This window comes from Poeciliopsis prolifica, unplaced genomic scaffold (genome assembly GCF_027474105.1).
Source record: "Poeciliopsis prolifica strain line A6 unplaced genomic scaffold, Auburn_PproV2 SCAFFOLD003, whole genome shotgun sequence".
In the NCBI taxonomy this organism is placed as follows: Eukaryota; Metazoa; Chordata; class Actinopteri; order Cyprinodontiformes; family Poeciliidae; genus Poeciliopsis; species Poeciliopsis prolifica.
In genome coordinates this window covers 12,516,411-12,536,967 of record NW_026562378.1, presented here as the reverse complement: position 1 = coordinate 12,536,967, position 20,557 = coordinate 12,516,411, and the positions used below count along the sequence as shown (strand labels likewise).

General features: G+C 38.1%; 2 protein-coding genes across 3 annotated transcripts in view; both read left to right on the top strand.

Moving 5' to 3' along the window:
- The window catches only part of LOC129352940 (sodium-coupled neutral amino acid transporter 3-like), a 35,916-nt gene extending 28,014 nt beyond the window's left edge, over positions 1-7,902 (top strand). For both annotated transcript variants that reach the window (XM_055022162.1, XM_055022155.1), the window contains 6 exons: positions 7-86; positions 421-521; positions 1,726-1,850; positions 2,005-2,149; positions 3,262-3,365; positions 3,994-7,902. In XM_055022162.1, the coding sequence (XP_054878137.1) occupies positions 7-86; positions 421-521; positions 1,726-1,850; positions 2,005-2,149; positions 3,262-3,365; positions 3,994-4,098 (660 nt within the window). In that variant the 3' untranslated portion in view covers positions 4,099-7,902. The remainder of the gene's footprint in view (positions 1-6; positions 87-420; positions 522-1,725; positions 1,851-2,004; positions 2,150-3,261; positions 3,366-3,993) is intronic.
- A 2,458-nt stretch (positions 7,903-10,360) lies between these two features.
- The window catches only part of LOC129352933 (guanine nucleotide-binding protein G(i) subunit alpha-2-like), a 47,479-nt gene continuing 37,282 nt past the window's right edge, over positions 10,361-20,557 (top strand). Inside the window, exon 1 of the mRNA XM_055022146.1 lies at positions 10,361-11,133. Coding sequence (XP_054878121.1) covers positions 11,016-11,133 — 118 coding nt within the window. The 5' untranslated portion in view covers positions 10,361-11,015. The remainder of the gene's footprint in view (positions 11,134-20,557) is intronic.

The window sequence follows — 20,557 nt, the reverse complement described above, 5'->3', positions numbered from 1 at the left end:
TTACAGACGGCCTACACCATTCCAATCCTGGCGTTCGCCTTTGTGTGCCACCCTGAGGTCCTCCCTATCTACACAGAGCTGCGCAAGTATGTTCTTATGATGGAAACCTCCTGCTAACTTTATTTTGGACGAGACATTAATAAACAGAAGAAAGCTACTGTGTGTGCTTTGTGCTTGGCTTGCCATGTTCTAGTCACATGCACTGCTTTCACTGTATTTTGAAATGTCTCTGCACTGCTTTGTGTTGTGTAGCATGTTGTTAGCCGAAATGTACAATCCCTTGTTGAAAAAAAGCTGCTAATGTTTTCTAGGGTTAAAGGTGAAGGCAGCGCTTATATTTGGTTGAACAGGCATTGCTTGGAAACGTAATTAAACTGAATATTGGGGTAACCACATGATGATTTTTCTTTCTGATTTCAGTCCCACTAAGAAAAAGATGCAGCATGTGTCCAATATTTCCATTGCAGTCATGTACATCATGTACTTCTTGGCTGCTCTGTTTGGATACCTAACTTTCTACGGTAAGCCCTCGTATTCTCTCATTTTTGACAATTTGCGTTTCTGTCTTAGAGAACCTGTTTCACTGCTGGTTTGGTTGACTAAAGTCTTCAATTCTTTCATAATGTTCAAAAAAACACAAGCGTTTTCAAATTCAGTTGTCATTTCATAAATGTACCAAAATTACTGAATACAAATCTATTGAAATAAAATGGTAGTAAATTGAAAACTATAACTATTATGATACATTCATGCCCTCTAGTGGCCTCAAGTATAAAAAAAACAACACAAGTCTCCAGGGTTATTGACGCCACTGTTAAAGATGAGAAAAAAAGCTTCAAATTATTATTTTTTTCTATTGCATATTATACTATATGAAATAGAGAAATAAACATTAATTTAAAAAATAATTCAATACCTAGAAAATGGTATTTGACCTGGCATTTTTTAAAGACATTTCTTTAATTCAATGTGACACCTGTGAGCCACAGATTGTAAAACATTTTTACCCAATTATTGATCACTGATAATTGAATAATATTAATGGAGATGGAAACCTGCTGTATACTTATCGCCCCATGTCTTTTCATAATTTTAGGGGTTTAACAGAAATGTAGTATTAACCTTTATTTATGTTTGGGTAGCTATTCAGGAACTTTCAATCATCAAAAATATAAAATCAGACTTTGTTAAAGAAATTATGGTGAGACATGTTTTGGAGACAGTTCAATCATCTTTCCTAGTGTATCTTAAAATCTAACTTTCTATTCAGCAGGTTTCATATTGTTCCCAGGAATATACTGTCATTTACTTTCATAACCCAATTAATTAAAGGAATAAAAGTATTTATTTTTAATAGATTTGGGAGACTTTTAAGATCTTCAGGGATTTAGAGCTGTATTTTTTCCTGTGACATTAGAATACCTTTAACCTTAAACCCCTCGAGAGAGTGGCGCTATAAATCATCCTGTGCCCCGACTCCCTTTTCTTGAGGAGATCCCAGGTTTTTTAGAGTGCTTAGATCAATGGACTGATATAGCATTGGAAGATGGGTGATTTTTCATTTATTAAAGAATTGGCCTTATGTTTTAGTTGTGCTGCTAAAAGTCCAGCGAATACCCAGAATTCAAATAAATGTAGTCTAATTTTACAAAGTAGTAGCTTATAGTTTCTCTAATTTTGATATTTTACCTTGAATCTCTGTTTTCCTGTTTTGGCCAATTGCAGATGAAGTGGAAGCAGAGCTACTTCACACATACAGCCGCATCGACCCTTATGACACTTTAATCCTTTGTGTGCGTGTGGCTGTTCTCACTGCTGTCACACTTACAGTACCGATCGTGCTCTTTCCTGTAAGTACAATTATTTTAGCACTCAATGTTTGCACACAGGCTTGTCAGCCACTTACCTTTTTAATTAAAATATGATCCCTTGCCTTGACAATATTCCATCATTGTCAAAGTTATGAAATTAATAAACAGTTAAATCCTTTTATGTTATGATCAGGTGAGGAGAGCAATCCAGCAGATGATGTTCCCCAATAAAACCTTCTACTGGCCTCGTCACATTGCAATTGCCGTCACTTTGCTCACGTTCATCAACCTGCTGGTCATCTTTGCCCCAAACATCTTGGGCATCTTTGGGGTTATTGGTAGGTTAAATGAAATTGATCTTGAGAAAACGATGTGAGTTCATCAGATTACAATTGCAGTTGGAATAACTTGATAGATAATGAATAGAGATATATTGGTGGCCCATTCTCATACTGTTTTGCCTTGACGATATTTAATTGTTGTCAAAGCAAATGGGTATGAATGCCATTTTATTAGTACAACAGAAGTGGGTGGAAACTGGGCTAAAATAAAGAAGTTATCTTCTTCTCAGCTTTGAGGTAAAATGTATCCTATACAATTTAACTAAGAAACATAAAAATCTTTGAGACGAAAAAATTTTAAAAATACAGATCTGCATAGCCTGTTTGCATGAGTGTACAGGTTTTGAGAGATATTTGCCACGGCCTTTATGATGTCTCCTGATAGAAAATTTCTGCATTCCTATTCCTTAGTCCAGACATATATAGGTCATAAGTTATTCATAAAGTTCTTGGCATTGCATAGAAACCTTTTTATTTTAGAGGTCAGCAACCATAGAAATTCTAACAGTCATTTTTGGTTTTGGTCTTATTTGACCAAGCCATAAAATATACATAAATAAAACAAAAAATATCTACCATATAGAATACAATTTATTTGTTTTTATAGTTTAATTAAACTATTTTTAAAAATGTTTTAGAATCGAGAAACCCTCAAGTCTTCACTAGATAGCTAATATATCTAGTGAAATGTTTCTTATTTATGGAGAATTTTGGAATAAAATAATAAAATGGAAGTGTATATAATGCAAAATTATTCCTTGTATCTGATGTGTCTCTGTTGTGGGCAGAAATGGCATTAAAACAACTCCAATCATTTTCTTGCCTTTATTGTATTGCAATGTTTAATTGCTTTAAAAACATTAAAGTTGGATCTAATTTTTGATGAGAGAACAGACAACAGCCATACATCGCCCCAACAGGTGCATAGAGCCATAATTTTTCTAAAAACAGATTTTCATTCCTGCTTTTCAGAACTATAGTTTTACTGGATAAACTTTTATATTGTGAGCATTCCCTATTTGTCCTCAGAGTGGTGCATCTTCTGCAGAGTTTAATTTCTCACACTCAAATGATTTATGAATAATTTAATGTATTTTATTAACTTTCAGGTGCCACGTCCGCCCCCTGTCTCATCTTCATTTTCCCTGCTGTCTTTTACATCCGAATTGTTCCCAAAGAAGAGGAGCCTCTGCGCTCAGTTCCAAAAATCTTGGTGAGAATCTCTTGGAAATATTGCTCAAATCCACTGTCCTTCATTTGCACCAGTGCAACTATGGGAGGACCTCTACATTTATTTAAATATATGCAAAATATATTTAAAAGCCTTAAAATAAAAGTTTATTGCATTGGCATGGTCTTTTGCTAAAAAAAAGGAAAGAAAATCATAGCTTTAATTTGAATACAGCTATTCAAAAGCCCTACAGAAGAAGCTTGTAGTTATAGATCAGAGCTACTGCATCTGGGAGAAACCACAGTTCTGAGAGTAAGATTGCAAAGCTGTGCTAAAGGCAAACCATAGAAAGAACCAGCTTATTTTATTAAAAACCAGCACAATAACACAGCTTTATATCTGTTGCAGCAACACCAGCGATGCAACATGCAGAAATACACTATCTGTATAAATGCTATCAGATTTTTTTTTTTGCATTTTTAATAGAAGAAAAATTTAAACATTTTTGGACTCTGCTGTTCTAGGACCAAACTAAATCTGATTTAAAAAAAAAGAACACCCAGTAAGATCAACAATCATGTCCTGTAAAAATTCAAGTTTCTGATATTGTGCTGCCACTTAATCCTCCCATTGGCGTGTCTCTTCCTTGAACTCTGTGTTTCTCTTTCAGGCCGCCTGTTTCGCTGGGATCGGTTTCCTATTTATGACAATGAGTCTCAGCTTTATCATCATTGACTGGACATCGGGCAGCAGTAAAGCCAGCAGTGGTCATTAGAAACCTACTGTATATCTTTTTTTTTCAGCTTTTATATTGTTGATTTGGATTTTGTGTTGTAATGTTTCTATTTTGATGTCCAATCACTGATGTTTAAAGCTGCCCTTCCTTTTTTCTAAGAGAATATCTGCCACAGAGATGAGAGTTTTGGGGGTGCGGAGCATCTCTCTCCTCTCTAAGCTCGTTGGTTCTGGTGGAGATAAATTGTACTGTATGTCCTACCAAACAGTAACAGTGGATCCAGGCCAGTAGAAATGCTTGGGAAGTTTTACCAGTTAATTTTCTGAAGTGCCAGACGTGTGATGATTGACTGTGACACTTGGAGGCTGAGTTTTGTGTGGACAACGTGGAAAAGCAAAGATAAAGTAAGCTCCTGTCCTGAAAGGATCTTTAATATGAAAACTACAAATTACATAGATATTTTGATCTTTCTCCTGTTTACCAGCCAATGTAAAATGATTTATATATATTTCGTAGAATTTCTGTACTTAGAATTAATTATATAATTATATTTTTTCACAGCAGTTGCACTTTAAAAGTGCAAAAGACAATTATCGCTACATTTTGGGCACTACTTTTGCTTATTACATGAGAGAACTGCAAGCACACTCATAACCAATAATAAATATGTGGCCAAGTGATTCAGCTGACAAAGTTCAAAAATGCGGCCTTTCCCTCAAGGTGTGCCGCCTGAACATGAAACTAACACTTGCTGCTGCCGCTGCTCTTTATTTTATATCTTGAAGTTTTCAGCTTTCTCTCAATTCTTCCTGTTGACCAGGGTGTTAAACTAAAATGTAAAGCACAGTTACATATGTTCTATCAGATATAGTCTAAAAAGTGTATTGTATTGTTTTACTGGATGAAAAACTAAGACTGATAAGCTACTTCTGGATGACCCAGAAGGCATATTTTGAATTCAGCCAACACAGCACAATACATGCCTAAATTGTGCAGGTATTCCTTGTTTTCAGTATTACTTTGTAAGAGGACAGGTAGAAATGGTACTGAGGACCTCGTCTGTTGGATTGCTTAGCCCCAAGAAGATAACCACGGTGCAGAGAAGACTGCTGATGATCAGGCTGCATCATTAGATAAACCTGGGTTTGGGCTCTTGAACGATCTGATGAACTGTTTTTAATTATTTGCTAGTCGTAATAAGAGATAACCAAAACGTACATCGCCATGCAATATTATTCATGCCCCTTGGGCTTCGAAAAATTTTTTCAAGTTACAATGTTAAATAACAGCATATTTTTTTAAAAGATTTTATGGGATAGACCAACACAGAGCACATAAGTTTGAAGTGGAACTATGAGGATTTATTGTTTTCATAATTTTGACAACTAAAAATCTTTTGCATGCATTCTTATTCATGAATTTTGAGTCAGTGCTTTGTAGCATCTGATCAAATGAATTACAATTGCAAATGTTTTGGGGTATGAAACAGCTAGATTTAAACATGCACAGAATGAGATTGTTGGCTATTCTACAAAAAAAAAAAAAAAAGAGAGAGCTTAAGATTTGTCAAACTGAATGGAAAGCAACTATGAGCAGCAATTGCCTCAGATTCTCAATTCAGTTTTGCTCTGGACTTTGGACCATTTTAGCAATTGAATTTAATCTAAACCACTTTGTCACAGCTCTGGCTGTATGTGAAGTGTTGCTGTCCTGCTGGAAGGTGAACTTTAGTCTCAAGTCTTTTGTTGCCTTTAATGGGATTTCTTCCTTCTTTTCACTCCCCCATAGAGGCCAGATTACAAGACTAATAGTTGTCCTATCCAAGCTGTGCATCTCTGGAACCCCGCCAGTTATTGTAACCTCTGGGTCCTGGTATGAACCAATTCATAAAAAAAAACAGCACAATAACACATCTTGATGTGTGTTGCATGTGTAAATGATGGATTGAACAGAGCTCTGTGAGATGTTAGAAGATTGGGACATTGCTTCATAACCTAACCCTACTTTAAACTTCTCAACTTTCCTCTTGACCTGCCTGCTGTGTTCTTTTGTTGCACAAGAATCTCTCTGGGGGCATCAGAGTAGCAGGAACACAAAAGAACATCAACCTTTTGGGTTCAAACTTGTATTTCTTTCTGCTTCACAATTATTTTCTATCTCGTGTTGGTTTGTCGCATAAAATCGCCCTGAAATTCACTGATATTTGTTATTGTTACCTCAAAAATGAAAAATAAAAAACATAAGGGGTATGAATATGTTTTTGCAGAAACCCCAACAACAACAGGGTCACTAATCAAAGAGATTGCTATCAGTAACTGGAAATATTAGGACAAGCCTTACTGACACTAGTCCGTCACGCACACGAGTGACCGATCATGTCTGTCTTAGCCCTAAGGCGTCTCTTATTTAGCAGGTGGTTAGCAAAGCACTATTACTTCAAAAAGCACAGCAATGTAGACATGTTAATGAGATGAAATGCAAATAAATACTGTACATCTGAAGATGTGACCTAAGGGTAAGCTCCTTTTGTTTGGCAACATTTTTGATTGTTCTGCCTAATGTAATGGATGAGTAACGTGTGAATAACCTGCAATAACCTTATCAAAGTTAACATTCCTTAGAGCCTCCATGATAATGAATATACTCCTGTTATGTACTCCCTGAATAGAATATGATGAATAATTTATTGGATGTAATGTTGGAGGTTTTTGAGTGTCTGTGTCATTTGAAAAGAGAAACCATGATTCCACTGTAAGTGAACCATACTACCTTCATGCGTTTGTGACGTTTAACTCCCATCCACACTATACTCCGATCAAAAGTATTTAATAATGCAAGTGTTTCTCGTCTACCTTCGATGGGTGAAGTGTTGTTCAAAACGTCATGTTGGATGTTTTATGTGGATATTTCAGATGAATCTGAGTCAGTAATGAAATGCAAAATGATTGTTTTTCTCACGTTTGATTTTTAAAAATATATAGTGAGTGGTTTATCATCTTTGGTGGTCACGTCTGTCTTCCTTGCTGCTTCTTGGCAGACACAAACCTACTAACTTAGGAGTCCTCAGTAAGATGTTGGGCTTGCATACACTTCAATATTGTTTTCTATGATAAAAAATATCTTACACCAGACTACTAAAAGTGCTGTATGAATATATTAATATTGTCCTGTTTGTCTTTTGTTGCGCAACAAACCTCTTTTAATCCCCTTTTATTTTTATTACCTTATATATGTTTGGTTTGTTTTATGTGTTTGTTTGTGTGCAGAGGAATCATCTGCATCAGCCACTGCAGCATAACTCGGTGTTTGATGTTCAGCTAATTTATGCTTTTATTTATCCCCTTCCTTGTTTGAACCTGATATTTAGCTGAAGCACAAGTAGGCCGTTTGATTGAATAATATTAATAATAAGGTTGCACAAGGATATGTCTTCACAACATGCAAAAACAGACAAACATGAATAAATAAAGCAACAATAAATGAGAATACAACAGGATCTCTGAGGAGACCTCGGTGTTGTTTGGCCTCCTTGATTGTGTGATTTCCTAATATGCATTTGATTGAATAACGTATTAATTAAATAATGACATCAGCCAGCATTTATAAATAATGTATATAAATGTATACCCTTTATATTCTATATTCATATATAGTTTATATAATGTAAATAGCAATTAAAGATTTAGTCTGATTAAAAAAGTAAATGTAATCATTTTCAAAGTGCTTTTAAACCTTGTTGTCCTTCAATTTGTGTCTATTTTCTTGTATCTCTATATTTTAATATGTTGCTGGCAGTTATTGTACTGTAAATGATGTTGCAATAAAGATAATGGGGTAACATGACTTCCTTTTCTTCATTTCTCAGATGTGAACACTACATGCTAGTTTCTATTGAAACACCTAACTCTTAGGCATTAACACTTTTGTTGCACATTGCAATTTAATCATAAAGACTTAAGTGTGTCTGAGACGCTATACCATGATCTACCACATGATGGCGATACAGAACTGTGAAAACAGTTTTCGGCGAGGATGTTTTTTTTTTTTTTTATGAGAATTTGGATTGATGACAAGTTGCATAGATTGGGCTCAGTATATTCTGAGCCCAAACTATGCAAGTTGGACATTCATTGAAACGCCAATTTAATCGGCGCCATTGATTTGTAACTCAGATAACGTGTTGAAAGCGTTTGAATCATTAATTGAGGCATAAGTTTGAAAAGACGATACGAATTTAATTGGCTATTTCACCATTTAAGTTTGATAAAAGTACAGTAAAATATGAAGCAAGTCAATATCAGTTAAGCTATTATCATGTCAACACTAGTTTCCTTCATGTTTGATCATGATAAGCTCTAAACTTAACTTTGGACATGACGAAGCTTGATTGCAAACTTTTGCCCGCAGCTATTAAAGGGGGAAATAAGCTCTGCATCCATACTGACTACATTTCCCATAAAACATTGGGAGGAGGCGGGTTTTTTCTTAGTAGGGTTCGCTCTTTTCACAAACAAGAGACAGACGAGCCAGTCAGAAGTGAGAAAAGAGACTCGGACGTCAGCAGAGGAAGAACATGTGAAAAGAAAATTCATGTTTATACTTTTTAGAATAGTGTCATAAAAACCTCAAATGATACATGTGCAAGTTCATGTCCGAACATGTCCAATGACGTTTCAGAGGTAAGATTTAGTCCCCCAACCTCTGGGTTGCCAGGTTGAAACCTTGCTTCATCCATTGTAGTCATCATGTTGGTCCTCCCTATGGTCCTGGTCAGAGGCCATGTTGGCACTGATGGCATGTTAGCCTTGTTTCTGTCACTCCGCCCCAGGGCAGCTGTGGCTGCAATGCGGCTTATGTGTAGAAGCACGATGCAAGTTTAGGCCATTTACCACTTACCATATTCCTCTGCATGTGTGAAGGACATTTGTCTGAAAAGACACACTGCAGCGTTCCCCAACCCTGGTCCTCGAGGCACTCTGTCCTGCACGTTTCGCGTGTTTCCCTGCTGCTGCACCCGACTTCAATTGATGACTGATTAACAGGCTTCTGCTGAACAGCAATCGTCTGAATCAGACGCGTTAGACATGAAGGACAGTGTGCTACGAGGACCAGTACTGGGAATCATTGGACAACTGATCTAATGGCTCTTTCTATTTGCACTGTGATGTGCAAATGTTGCAGTTTCAAGTAGAAAAAATAAAAAATCTGCTGTGGTAGGAGATTTTAAGAGGTCTCCAGTATTTGAAATCAGCTCAAAATAGCACACGGGTGGGAACATTAATAACAACTCCCAACATGCCCTCTAAGAAAGTTCAACATTAAAACAAGTTACTAGGTGCTAAAAGAAATCACTAACATCTTTAAATCAGGTTCTTGTCACTGTTGATGTGAAAATGCATTTGTGCATAATCAGAAAGTGACTTCACGCGTTATCTTTTATGGGTTGCTGTCCAAGAAAAACATCAAAGCCACGACTGACGCTTAAAGAATTAAATCCGAGGCAATGATTCCTGGAACAATGTTCTTCAGAGACAGGTGAGTCTAAATGTCTTTGTTTGAGGACGTGTTAAATATCAACTATGAATCATGGAAATGGAAGCATCACATTATGGGAAAGCGTTGATAAACCAGGACATACCCAGTTCATAGAATCCACCATAAATACTGCCATGCATGAAAGGGTGATTGTGGAAAGCTTGAGACCGTCAGTAAGTTCTACCTCAGAAAATAAAGCAGAAGAACTGGACCCTTCAACATGGTACTTGTGCACCAAGCACCATCTGAAAATGAGGATGGACGTCAATGCAGAAGGTGGAGGCCAAAAGTTGTACTGAAGCAAAAATAGCACTCTTACATTAACAAAAGTAAAAGTATGAAGTAGTAAACTAAGAAATGACTTGAAAGAGAAAAGAAAATGATATACAGGCTACTTGAGTATTTTATATATTAGTGGTTTCCCCATTGTTGGTTTTTTATTTTGTTTGCATTTCTTGCATTATTTGTGCTAAATAAATAAAATTATCTTACCTCACCTCGTGTTTGATTGTCCCTGAATGACAATAGTCATAATATGTCTTAGTTATTGTACAATTTTCATTTGCTACAATTTTTGTGTAGAACCGTCTTTCTGCTGAAACGGAGCATTTCATTTCTCTTTCTAATCTTTCTTTCAAACGTGTAAATGCTGGACAGACTCCGCCTCGTCCTCACCCCGCCGCAGCAGACCGCGCCGGCGGCGAATTGGTGCGGATCCGTCGGTTCCGCGTCGCCGCTGGTCTGGGGAGGTGACTGAGGCTGCTCGCGCTGACTCGCTCTTCTGTCGGTTTGAGGGGAACTTAACGGCGGCGACGGGTGTGGCTTCAGATGTGATAAATCTCTACGCGGGGAAAGAATGCGCACAGGCTTTACGGATTAGGACGAGTATTTACATTAGTCGGAAAAAATAAATAAATAAACCCACGGGGAAAGTGGCGAGGGGGCTTTTCGGTAGCGGGGGTCTCTGGGTGTGCTCGGTTTTGAACAGCTGGAGTACTTTTTTTTTTTTAATGCTGAACTTCGCGGGCCGTTCTCGTGTCTTTGACTTGCTCTGATGTTCCGCTGCGAGGACTAGCAGAACGTTCACCCAGAAAAGTTACTCAAGCCGTGTTTTTTTTTTTTTGGACTAATAGGGGAACAAATGTTGACCTGCTGAGACGTCAACTATCGTGTGTTTTGAGATTTTGCCCAGAAATCCCAAATTCGCGTCGTTTCACGGTCGCAGATGATCAGAATCCGTCACGTTTGTCGCTGATCGCCGAAAAAGGGAAGTCGTCTCTTACTCAACTTCGGCCCTTGTTTTATTTATTTATTTTAATTTTTTTGCTTCAAACAACCCAGGGAGAGGGAGGATTTCGGACTGTTTCACTTGTTAAAACTTGCCCCACCAAACAGCAGACCTGAAGCGCGCACTCGGAACCATGGGTTGTACTGTGAGTCAGGAAGATAAAGCCGCGGCCGAGAGGTCCAAGATGATTGACAAAAACCTGCGAGAAGATGGAGAGAAGGCGGCGAGAGAAGTGAAACTGCTGCTGCTGGGTGAGTACGCTCTGTCACAACACCGACACGGGCTTGCAAAATTGATTTGCGAGTTGTGCAACTGCGTGAAAAGTGTCCAACAATAACAAAGAAACAAGTAAAAAGCCTTTGGACGTTAAAAAAAAGACATTGTTTGGCACGACCCACTTCTGTAAAACGAGATTGCTTTCTTGTTTTTTTTTTCAGTCATACACGCTTTAACGCAAACATGGAAGCTCCTGCGTCAGAGCTTGGGAAAGTTTAGAGCAGCAACATTACGGTACTTTTTCACGGCTCTGTCCTTGAAAGCCAGTTTTACAGCATGTTCTATGTGGGCAATGCTGTGAGATTCCTGGAAAGTCTTGTCATTATTATTATTATTATTATTATTATTACTATTATTATTAGTTGTTTTTTTTAATTGTGAGGTCAGTTTTCAGAGTCACCTCCTCTCAGCTGTGCTTGACTAATGAGGGAGGTCAGACTCGGCAGGGTCTGCTTGACAATGAGTGGGCTGGCGTTTGGATAGAGGATGAACAGCCCTGTCTGTTCCCTGGACAGACCACAGCACACACACACACACACACACACACACACACACACACACACACACACACACACACACACACACACACACACACACACACACTCACACTCACGCAGATTTACACATTACACACGTGCAAAGGATTGAGAAACACTTTTTATTTTTGCAAGCCTTTTCAATACCTTCAAAGCAATTTATTGTCTCTTTTTTATCTTAATGGATTTTATGCCAGCAAACATGTTGCTTTTCTTCTTTAGTTCTAAGATTTTTTTTCTGCGCTTTCTTAGTGATGACAGCGATGCATGTTTATGTCATCACCCTTGTTCTTTTTTTTTGTTTTGTTTTGAATATCTATGTCACTCATTGGATCATTTAGTATGCTCCTTTTTCCTCCTCTCATTTTTTGTCTATTTCATGAGGAAAAGAGCAAGCTGAGTTAAAACCTGATCACGATCTTGTGCACGGAAAAATGTTAAGGCAAGGGATTCTTCAGATGTTGGGCTGAGACGCACATGAGGGCATATCAAATGCACACATTCGAAACAAGTACAAATTTTCCATCATACTGATTTTGTGGTTTCAAGTCATTTTGTTGAGATACCCCAAAACAACCTGTTGAGAAGAACAGGTGCTGACAGACAGAATAGCAAAATAGATGTTCTCCAGAGTACCAAAACGGAAAATACTATCATTTATACAAATGCAATTGTCAAAATGTTTTTTCAGCAGGAAATATTATTGCTTTGTTTTTCAATAAAAGCAGGTCATAAAAACATGATATGGGGAAGCTGTGGCAAGGTAGTCATGCTGTGGGGATCTCGTGCTGTGCCCATGCCTGCTCTCCACATGAGGCTCATTCGCTAAACCTTCACGTCACATTTCCAGGAAGTTGACCTGACTCAATATTTTTTGCGCAGAAACTGACGGGAGCAATTAACAGGAAGCAGATACGGCACATTTATCGTCCGTTAACCCCTTTTTAAAATCCCTCGTTTAGTTTCGAAAGTCAGACTTGTGCAAAATAAATAGCCTAATTATTGCATTTGGCATCCTCTAACCATAACCGTAATTCATCAGCCTCAATGTTATTGCCCCAAAGTTGCTATTTCTGGGAAATGGCATTGCATGAGAGAGATGGATAGATGTAACCACTCTCCCTCGCTTTATCAGCTGAAAGGCTGCGTCTCAAGCTTACCCTCAAAAATCGAAGTCTATGTAGAAATCGGTGGGAATCGTACTGCAGACGGCTGGATCCAGGTTATAGTGCAGACAGTAAGCATTAATACCTCCTCAACTTTGTCACTTTTTAGCAGAAACACAGATTTTAATGGAATTTATTGTGCTTCCATACATTGGATTATATAGTATAGTTATAGATTGTATAGTTATGAAGTGCAAAAATCATACAATATTCTTTTCTTTTTTTTAATTTTATTTTTTTACAACAAAAATCTGAACTATTTGCATTATGCTTTCATTTCCCTTTGAATCGGCTCCATAAACACCATGATTTGCACATCAAGAGACTGACTTTATTTTCCATTTTCTAAATTTTTTTTAAAAAGTTTTGCTGCCCAAAACCAGTTGGATTTCTGTTCAAGACTTTGACTCTGGCCATTCTGAGACAGGATTTCAGTTCACCTCCAGCAGTTCAGGATTTATGGACTTATGAAATAGCAGATTTTATTTGGAACGTAAAAGGCAAATTTTCCAAAAATGGTTTATTTGCAGGTTTACTGGATTCAAAAGCAAATGCAGCTCAGGAAGCTGAACACCTATGCACAACTTTACTCACTACTGGCTGGCATGCAAAGTAGCTGATCTAGGAGCATATTAAGATATATTGCTTGAATTACTAAAATCGGCAGCTATCAGCATTTCTAGAGGAAATCTCAGTTATTTGCACTTCCAGCTGTATGTTTAAGGTTTTTTTTTTCATGCTGTGAGGTGAACCTTTGGCCCAGCCTCAACTCTGCAGACCTCAAACAGTTTCTCTTCTGTTATTGTTTTGCTATTAGCTAAATCTGTCTAACTAGCTTCCCTTTCACTGCTAATGAACACCCCTCACCATTGCTCTGCTCCATCTATGTTCTTGCTGGGGTTGGTTTTCTCAAATGTGAATTGAATTGACTAATTGGGCAGCCTCTGATGGCCATTGTTTGCACTGGATTTTACTTAGGAGTGTCTGAGTAAAGGAGGTGAAATCTAAATGCATACCAAATATGTTCTCAAACTTTTTTTGTGCATATTTTCCATTTCACAAATGTGCTTTGATTTATGTTGGTCTATCATCTTGGTGTTGGTGTGGTTGTCATGTAATGGGTTTACTTGTGCAAGGCATTGTGCGCATGAACTGGTTGGGGTTGAACGTGTGCAGCAGATTTTGATTTACTGTTGGAATCAGTCAGTGCAGCTGATGTTGAAACGTTGACACTCACAACTATGTTTGTCTTCTTATTTTTTTGTTGTTTTTGTTTCCTGACGGAACACAGATCATCGATCTTGGATCGATGGTGAACGCACATCACCTCTTCCTCTCTTGGCTCTCTGAGGAGGAGGCTGGGTTAAGTTGTGCCCTCGAATAGAGGGCTAATTACACAGTCAGCTCTGTGGAGCAGGTCTTACATCAGTAATTACTGTATACTTCACCAAGCGAGGGTTGGGGCAATTACAGGGGAGTTTGTGTCTCTCTCCCCCCGCCCCTTTTTTTTTCTTGTGTAATTACAAAATCCGGTCTTTGCTTGTGAAGCTTGAACTAGAAAATAAACCTGGACTGTCCTTGAAATGCTTCACTGTAAATGGTAAACATAGAGTGCAGTTGAGGACAGATGTACCAAAGGCGCACAAACCAAGTTCAGATAACTTGCTTTAAGTGTTTAGTTTAACTATAGTCCTCTGCAGTGAATTAAAGTTTTTTAAAATAATTTTTATTATCCTCTTTTAACTCTGAGGCTACAGAATGCAATAGCTTACGGCTGCAGTTGAAACGACACTCCTGCCCTGGGTGAAGGATGTAGGATAGAGGTGTTACATCCTGTAAGGAGTGTCACATCACTTGTTTTCTCATCGCTCTGGTACAATGGCATCCCCATAACCATACAGTCATTAAAGACTCTGAGTTGGGTTGGGGAGTTTCGGTTTAAGTGAAAACCTCATGTCTTGTGCTTGCAGGCAGAAGCGCCGATGCTCGTTTTCAGTCAGCTCTTGAGTCGTTATGCCCTTCAGCAACTCACCGAAATCCAACTGCAGAAAGCCTAATTGAAATGAAATGTTGCCACCTCAATATACAAGTAAATTTAATTAGGGGTTTCCGAGGTAACAGCTCTGGCCTAATCTTCCTCATCCATAAAAGGGGAAGGAGGGAAGAAAGAGAAGGTGATGTGAGATTATTTTACCTTGTTTGTTGTCTCTCAAAAAAAAAAAAAAAGCCATTAGTTAATGTGACCAGTGAGAATTTCCTGCCGTCGAGGTTGGAGTCTTCATTAGCAGGAAGTCTGGTTTGTCCTTAGAAGAACACTTAGGTTAATTTTACTCTGTTTTGGGAACAACAGGTGCACAACAGTACACCACTCCACCCCACTCCTCACAGCCTCTGTAGTAAATAGACATATTTGCTGTGAGGTATGACAGACTGTGCTGTTATGTAAATACATTTCTATACCGACTGCATGCAAACAAGCCTGCGGGCGTGCAGTCCAGAAGCTTTTACCACAAATCTGTTAGCGCTGCACTGAACATGCCCTCAATATGTTTACATATTACTGTACACGTGCAGGAAAACTCACTGGAATATGGGAGAAATTCTGGCTAGGTTCTTAAAATAGAAGGCACACATAATAAAACAAGTGGAAGGACGGCACTGTTTTTATGACATGCTGTGTGTAACGTATCAGTATCAGTTTATGGCTGATTCAGTGCTGCAGCCGTGGCCTCGATTCTATGAAAACAGTTCTTGGAGGTTGGAACTGCCGACATGCATTTCTGTAAATGCTAAAACAAGGAATGTTTTGCAAACAGGAAGTGTAATTTTCTTTTAGTCACTGTGATTGTTGTTGCACTTACAAATAGAAATAACACATTTTGAGTTGTGACTATAACATCAGTGACACTGGAAACCACCAAAGTGAATTCAATACTATTTTATTTCTTCCCTTTTTTTTTTTTTAGTTGATTTTGCTATAAAATGGCAGAGTTGGCCCAAAAAAATTGTGCAGATTTTTGTTTTTGTTTGTTTTCAACTGTTTTTCCTCATCTACACATATACAACAATATTATTATTACTCAAGTTATTTTTTTTTTTGTGTATAGCTGAAACTTTCTCCTTTACAGGTATTTATTTTGAGGCTGGTAGTCTTTGCTTGCTAAGAAAGGTATCTAGACAAATTTTCTACATTGATGAATAATTACAAAATGTTAATGACATTTGGTTGCCAAATTCACGGTCGTGTCTTTGTGCAATGACAATAAAAATGAGTTAAAGTTTAATTAAAATGTGCACATCCTTGTATTACAAAGTGGTAAATTACCTCAGTTCAACAAAGACAAACCAAACCATGATTTTCTTTTGTTTGCATGCATACAAATATTGACATATTTTCACTTTGCAATGAATTTTCATCATATGTTATCTATTATGTTTATTGGTATCAGTGTCCAAAGCCAATCAAATTAAATTTAGACCTGTAAAGCATCTTAAAAAGCATCATCACTCCCTAGATTTCTAATAAACAGTCACTGTAGGTCATTATATAACTTTCTTGCTTCTTAGCATTGCAGATAGTTTGTTGTTCTTATTTATAAAGGCAGGTTGGATTTACAAAACATATATGTTTGACTGAGTTGGGAAGCCTGAGACTCCTTAACATCGTCTCTTTTCTAGGTGGGCAGTAACTGAGGCGGGATTCCTCCTTCCTTTATCTCTAGAAGTTGTGGATGTTCTCTACAACAGAAGATTGTCATTAGCTTGTTTTTTGTCTTGTATTAAACTTTAGCAGCCCATGCAGTCCAACCTTTAGGCTTTCATGCGGTCATTTATTTACTGCAGACTGACCTGCTGAATGACTTCATAGGGTGACATGTTCTCCTGTGGTCAGCACTGTGCAGACACTGAGCATCTCCCTCTTATTAAAGTCACAGGCAGAGCTTAAGTGGGTGTCAGGTGTAATTACAGCTGGCTCATTATAGAGGTCCCCGTTTCTGCAATGGAAACCATTCTCCCTGACGCGTTGCTCAAGAATAAATGTCTCCTCTTCAGAGGATGCTCCTCGAGTGATGGAATCTTTCTTTCTTTATTTATTTCAACAGAAACCCTGGCAATTCTGAAATTTCTCAAACGGGCTGTTGCTTTATATATATATTTTTGATGACTTGACCGTGTTTACTCAACAGTCTACACCACAGCACTGCCCAATTAGCTGTATGACGCACTGGTAGGCAGGGCCGTGAATGTGTCTGCGAAGAGGCTGAATATCCTGCAATTACAGTGAGAGCTCCGAAGATAAGACCAGCTCCTGCAGACTGCGTGTCTCAGTGCAGGTCCACAGAGACTGAACGCTACACTATCCGTTCTGCTCTGAATATGGTGATATCTTAAAAAAAAAAAAAATCACCACAGTCTTAATTCCCACCCTCACTCTTCAGTCCACGTCCCTTCCTTCCTCCTGCTGTTTAAGAGACACTCCACAGCAGCATACAGGGTATATTCAGGGATTACATTTTAAGACTGTGGATGTTGGGGTTCTTGCAAAGTTCTGACAGATTTCAAATGTTTAATAAGGTGCAAGAAACTCGGGATGACTGCACAACCTCCCTACCAAACGTGATTTGACTTCTAGGATGAAAACTCTGGACTCTACTCTTGGAGTAACATATACAGTAAAGATTGTTCCCATACAATCCTTAATGTGCAGTTGTATCAATCATACAGTAAATAAACTGTTATTTTTATATCTAATCAAACTGTACATAAATGGTCCTTTGAGTAAATTTTTTAATATTTTTTCAAACACCTCTAAGCCAGTTGTTTCCAAATGTTGTGTTTGGTCCAATTTAAACTTAATGATTTAATAAAATTGTACTGTTTGTTAAATTTTATGGTAAATATTTCCACTCTGTGGGTGAATGTAGGAATGAGATTTTTCTGGTGCATCAGTGGGAAATATGGATGTAGTTTTATCACAATGTTTTGTCAAATTTCTGACAGTGTTGATACAAGTGACCATAAAAGTAATGCACCATCACCACAGTCTTATTGACTATAAACCTCTTACTGCAAAACTGTATGAGCTGTTTGGAAAAATGGTTATTCTGATAATTATTGGGATATTGCAAACTTCATTGATTAGCTCATCAGCATCGTCTTTAGATTAAGAAGTGGTAAATGGACTCAAACCTTTTCTAAAGGTTTATACTAGAGGAACATTCACGCTCACAAACATGCGCACAGATATCCACCGATTGGTTGGCAACTAGAGGTTTACTGCCTTGCTCAAGGACACATTGGCATGTGACAGGAAGTAGGAGAATTTGACATTGCCTGGTCCTACTGCAAATAAAATGAAACAATTAAAAATACAAACCGAGTCAGGGCTCACAGGAAATATTCTTTAGCAAGGCAATTATTAAAAGTTCCCCACATCCCTCCTGCTGACCGAAGACTTTCCCACATGGCGGCCAGTTGTTGAACTTCTCTAAATCCCAGACAGGCTCGACATGCCAGACAAGGTGTTGGGTGCTAAAATGTTGCTTCCTGAAACCATTAGCTGAAACAAACCTAACCAATAAGTTTTTCTTTCTTTTAGTAATTGAAGCTATCTGGTATTATAGCCTTTGGTCTTTGTATGCTTGTAGATGTCCTTCTTATAGCATCATCATATCAAGTTTCCTTTTTTATTATGTTTTAAGCGCCTTTTGGTTGGTTGTCACTAAGCACCCATGGAGAGAACAATTCTCCCCTTTTCTGCTGTCCTGCAATCCATTTTCTTTTTTTCCGTCATGGGAAATGAGTTTGCTTCAATCCTCTTCATCCTCACAGGGTTATCTTGTCAATATTCTGCTCTAGAGAGCCCATCGCTCTGGGGTTCCCTCAGGGCCGAGCCGGCACGCTCTGCGTTGAGATTACACACGTCAGGACAGTTAATGTACACTTTGAAACAGGAAACGCTCGGCAGACAATTGGAACCCAGTTTCCTGCTGTCATGAAGGGGATCAAAGTTTAACAGGTCTTTATGGGCCTTTAAGATAGGAGGTATGAGAACATACTTCCTGTGGGTCGATGGAGGCTTGGGGTAGACCACAAAAGCCGACGTTGTGCATGTTGTTAGCGCAGCACTGGTTTCATGTTGGTATGTTCCTTAAATTGGGACATGACATTAAATTTGGGCATCAGGACTGATCAGTGCGCTCACTGTAATCATGTTACAGATTCAATGCAGCAACTGTAACTAAAATGTTTACATTATTTCTGTCGGTACACACCCGAGTAGAGCTACCACTTTCTCTTCAGAAGGTTCCTCTGTAAACACATTCCGGTTCAGGCTGTGTGGAACATTAGAAATGCTCACCTACTGATTTCTATGCCTATTCTGATAACCTCAGCAGTTCTCTGGATGCGTTTCTCAGTTGGAGCAAAGCATCCTCAGCAATATAGTATTGCCATCCAAAGACTCCTGCCACACATTCAAACTTTTTTAATTAAAATCTTCTGTTGATGCAAGTTATCTTGTATAAGAACGCCAGCACAAACAATTGCTTCCCATATCAGAGTTTGCTTTCAATGAGTTAATTCTCCAGTGCCTCTTTTTGGCTCCTTGAACTCTCCTTGGTGCACCGAGACAGCGCTACAGCTCTCTCTGCTTTTTTAGTTTCACCATTTGTGATCAAGGCTGCAGAATCTGCCGGATGTGGTTGATATCATATCCTGTTTCAGTCCTTCACCCACCCCCATCCTCCTCCACTGTCACTTCCTCTTTTAGTTGGTTGCATGTAAAAGAAGTAAATGTAAGTCTTTTGTTTGACTGGTAGAGGAAACCAGCACACCCATCCTGTGTCAGTTGTACGGTTCTGGCCCACAGGCCACACACAGCTGCCTAGAGAGAGAGCAACTTTTTTCATTTCTAATTTTTCTTTTGCAAGTGTCAAATATCACAGTATTTTTTGGCAAAACTCATCTGTTAGTGTTCTGTTCTTCAAAAATCCTCACATTTTTTGACAACAAATGTGTTGAATTTTCTTTTTAAGGATTTTACTTGCGACACATACACTATACATAAGTGTATGTAGTTTTCTCACACTTTTCAAAAGTAAATGTTAAAACAAATTATGATGACCAAGAAACACAGCAGGCGGGTCAGGGAGAAAACCGTGGAGCAATTCAAAACAATGTTATTCTCTGAGATTTAAAAATCTCAGAGAAATGTTCAGTCTATAATTTTTAAGACAAGGACACCAACTTACACAGAGTGTAGAGTACTAAAAACCCACTTTCAGTAACTTTGGACTACTTTCAGTAACTTTGGACTACTTTTGTGTTAGTAAATTACCTTATTCCTGTAAAATTAAGTTAGTTTTAGTGAAAGAAAACACTGAAAAGAGTTGTGGGAATAAATTTTTTAGCAAGACATTGTAGGTTACATCATTATGAAGTCAGTGTTATTGTTTAGTTGCAGATTCATTGGTCTGTCAAAGTTTGTGCCACTTTGACTTTTTTAAAAATTATTTCCTCTGATACTAAAGAAGAAGTCATCAAAACCTTGCTGATGTTGTTTGAGACAAAAATAGATATTTGGAAGAGGCATAACATTTGATTTGCACTGTGGTGTGTTTCTTTCCATTCCAGTGGAGGAAAAATACAAAGCAGGAAGGAACAAACTGTTGAATGGAAAAATGTGGGAGCACATA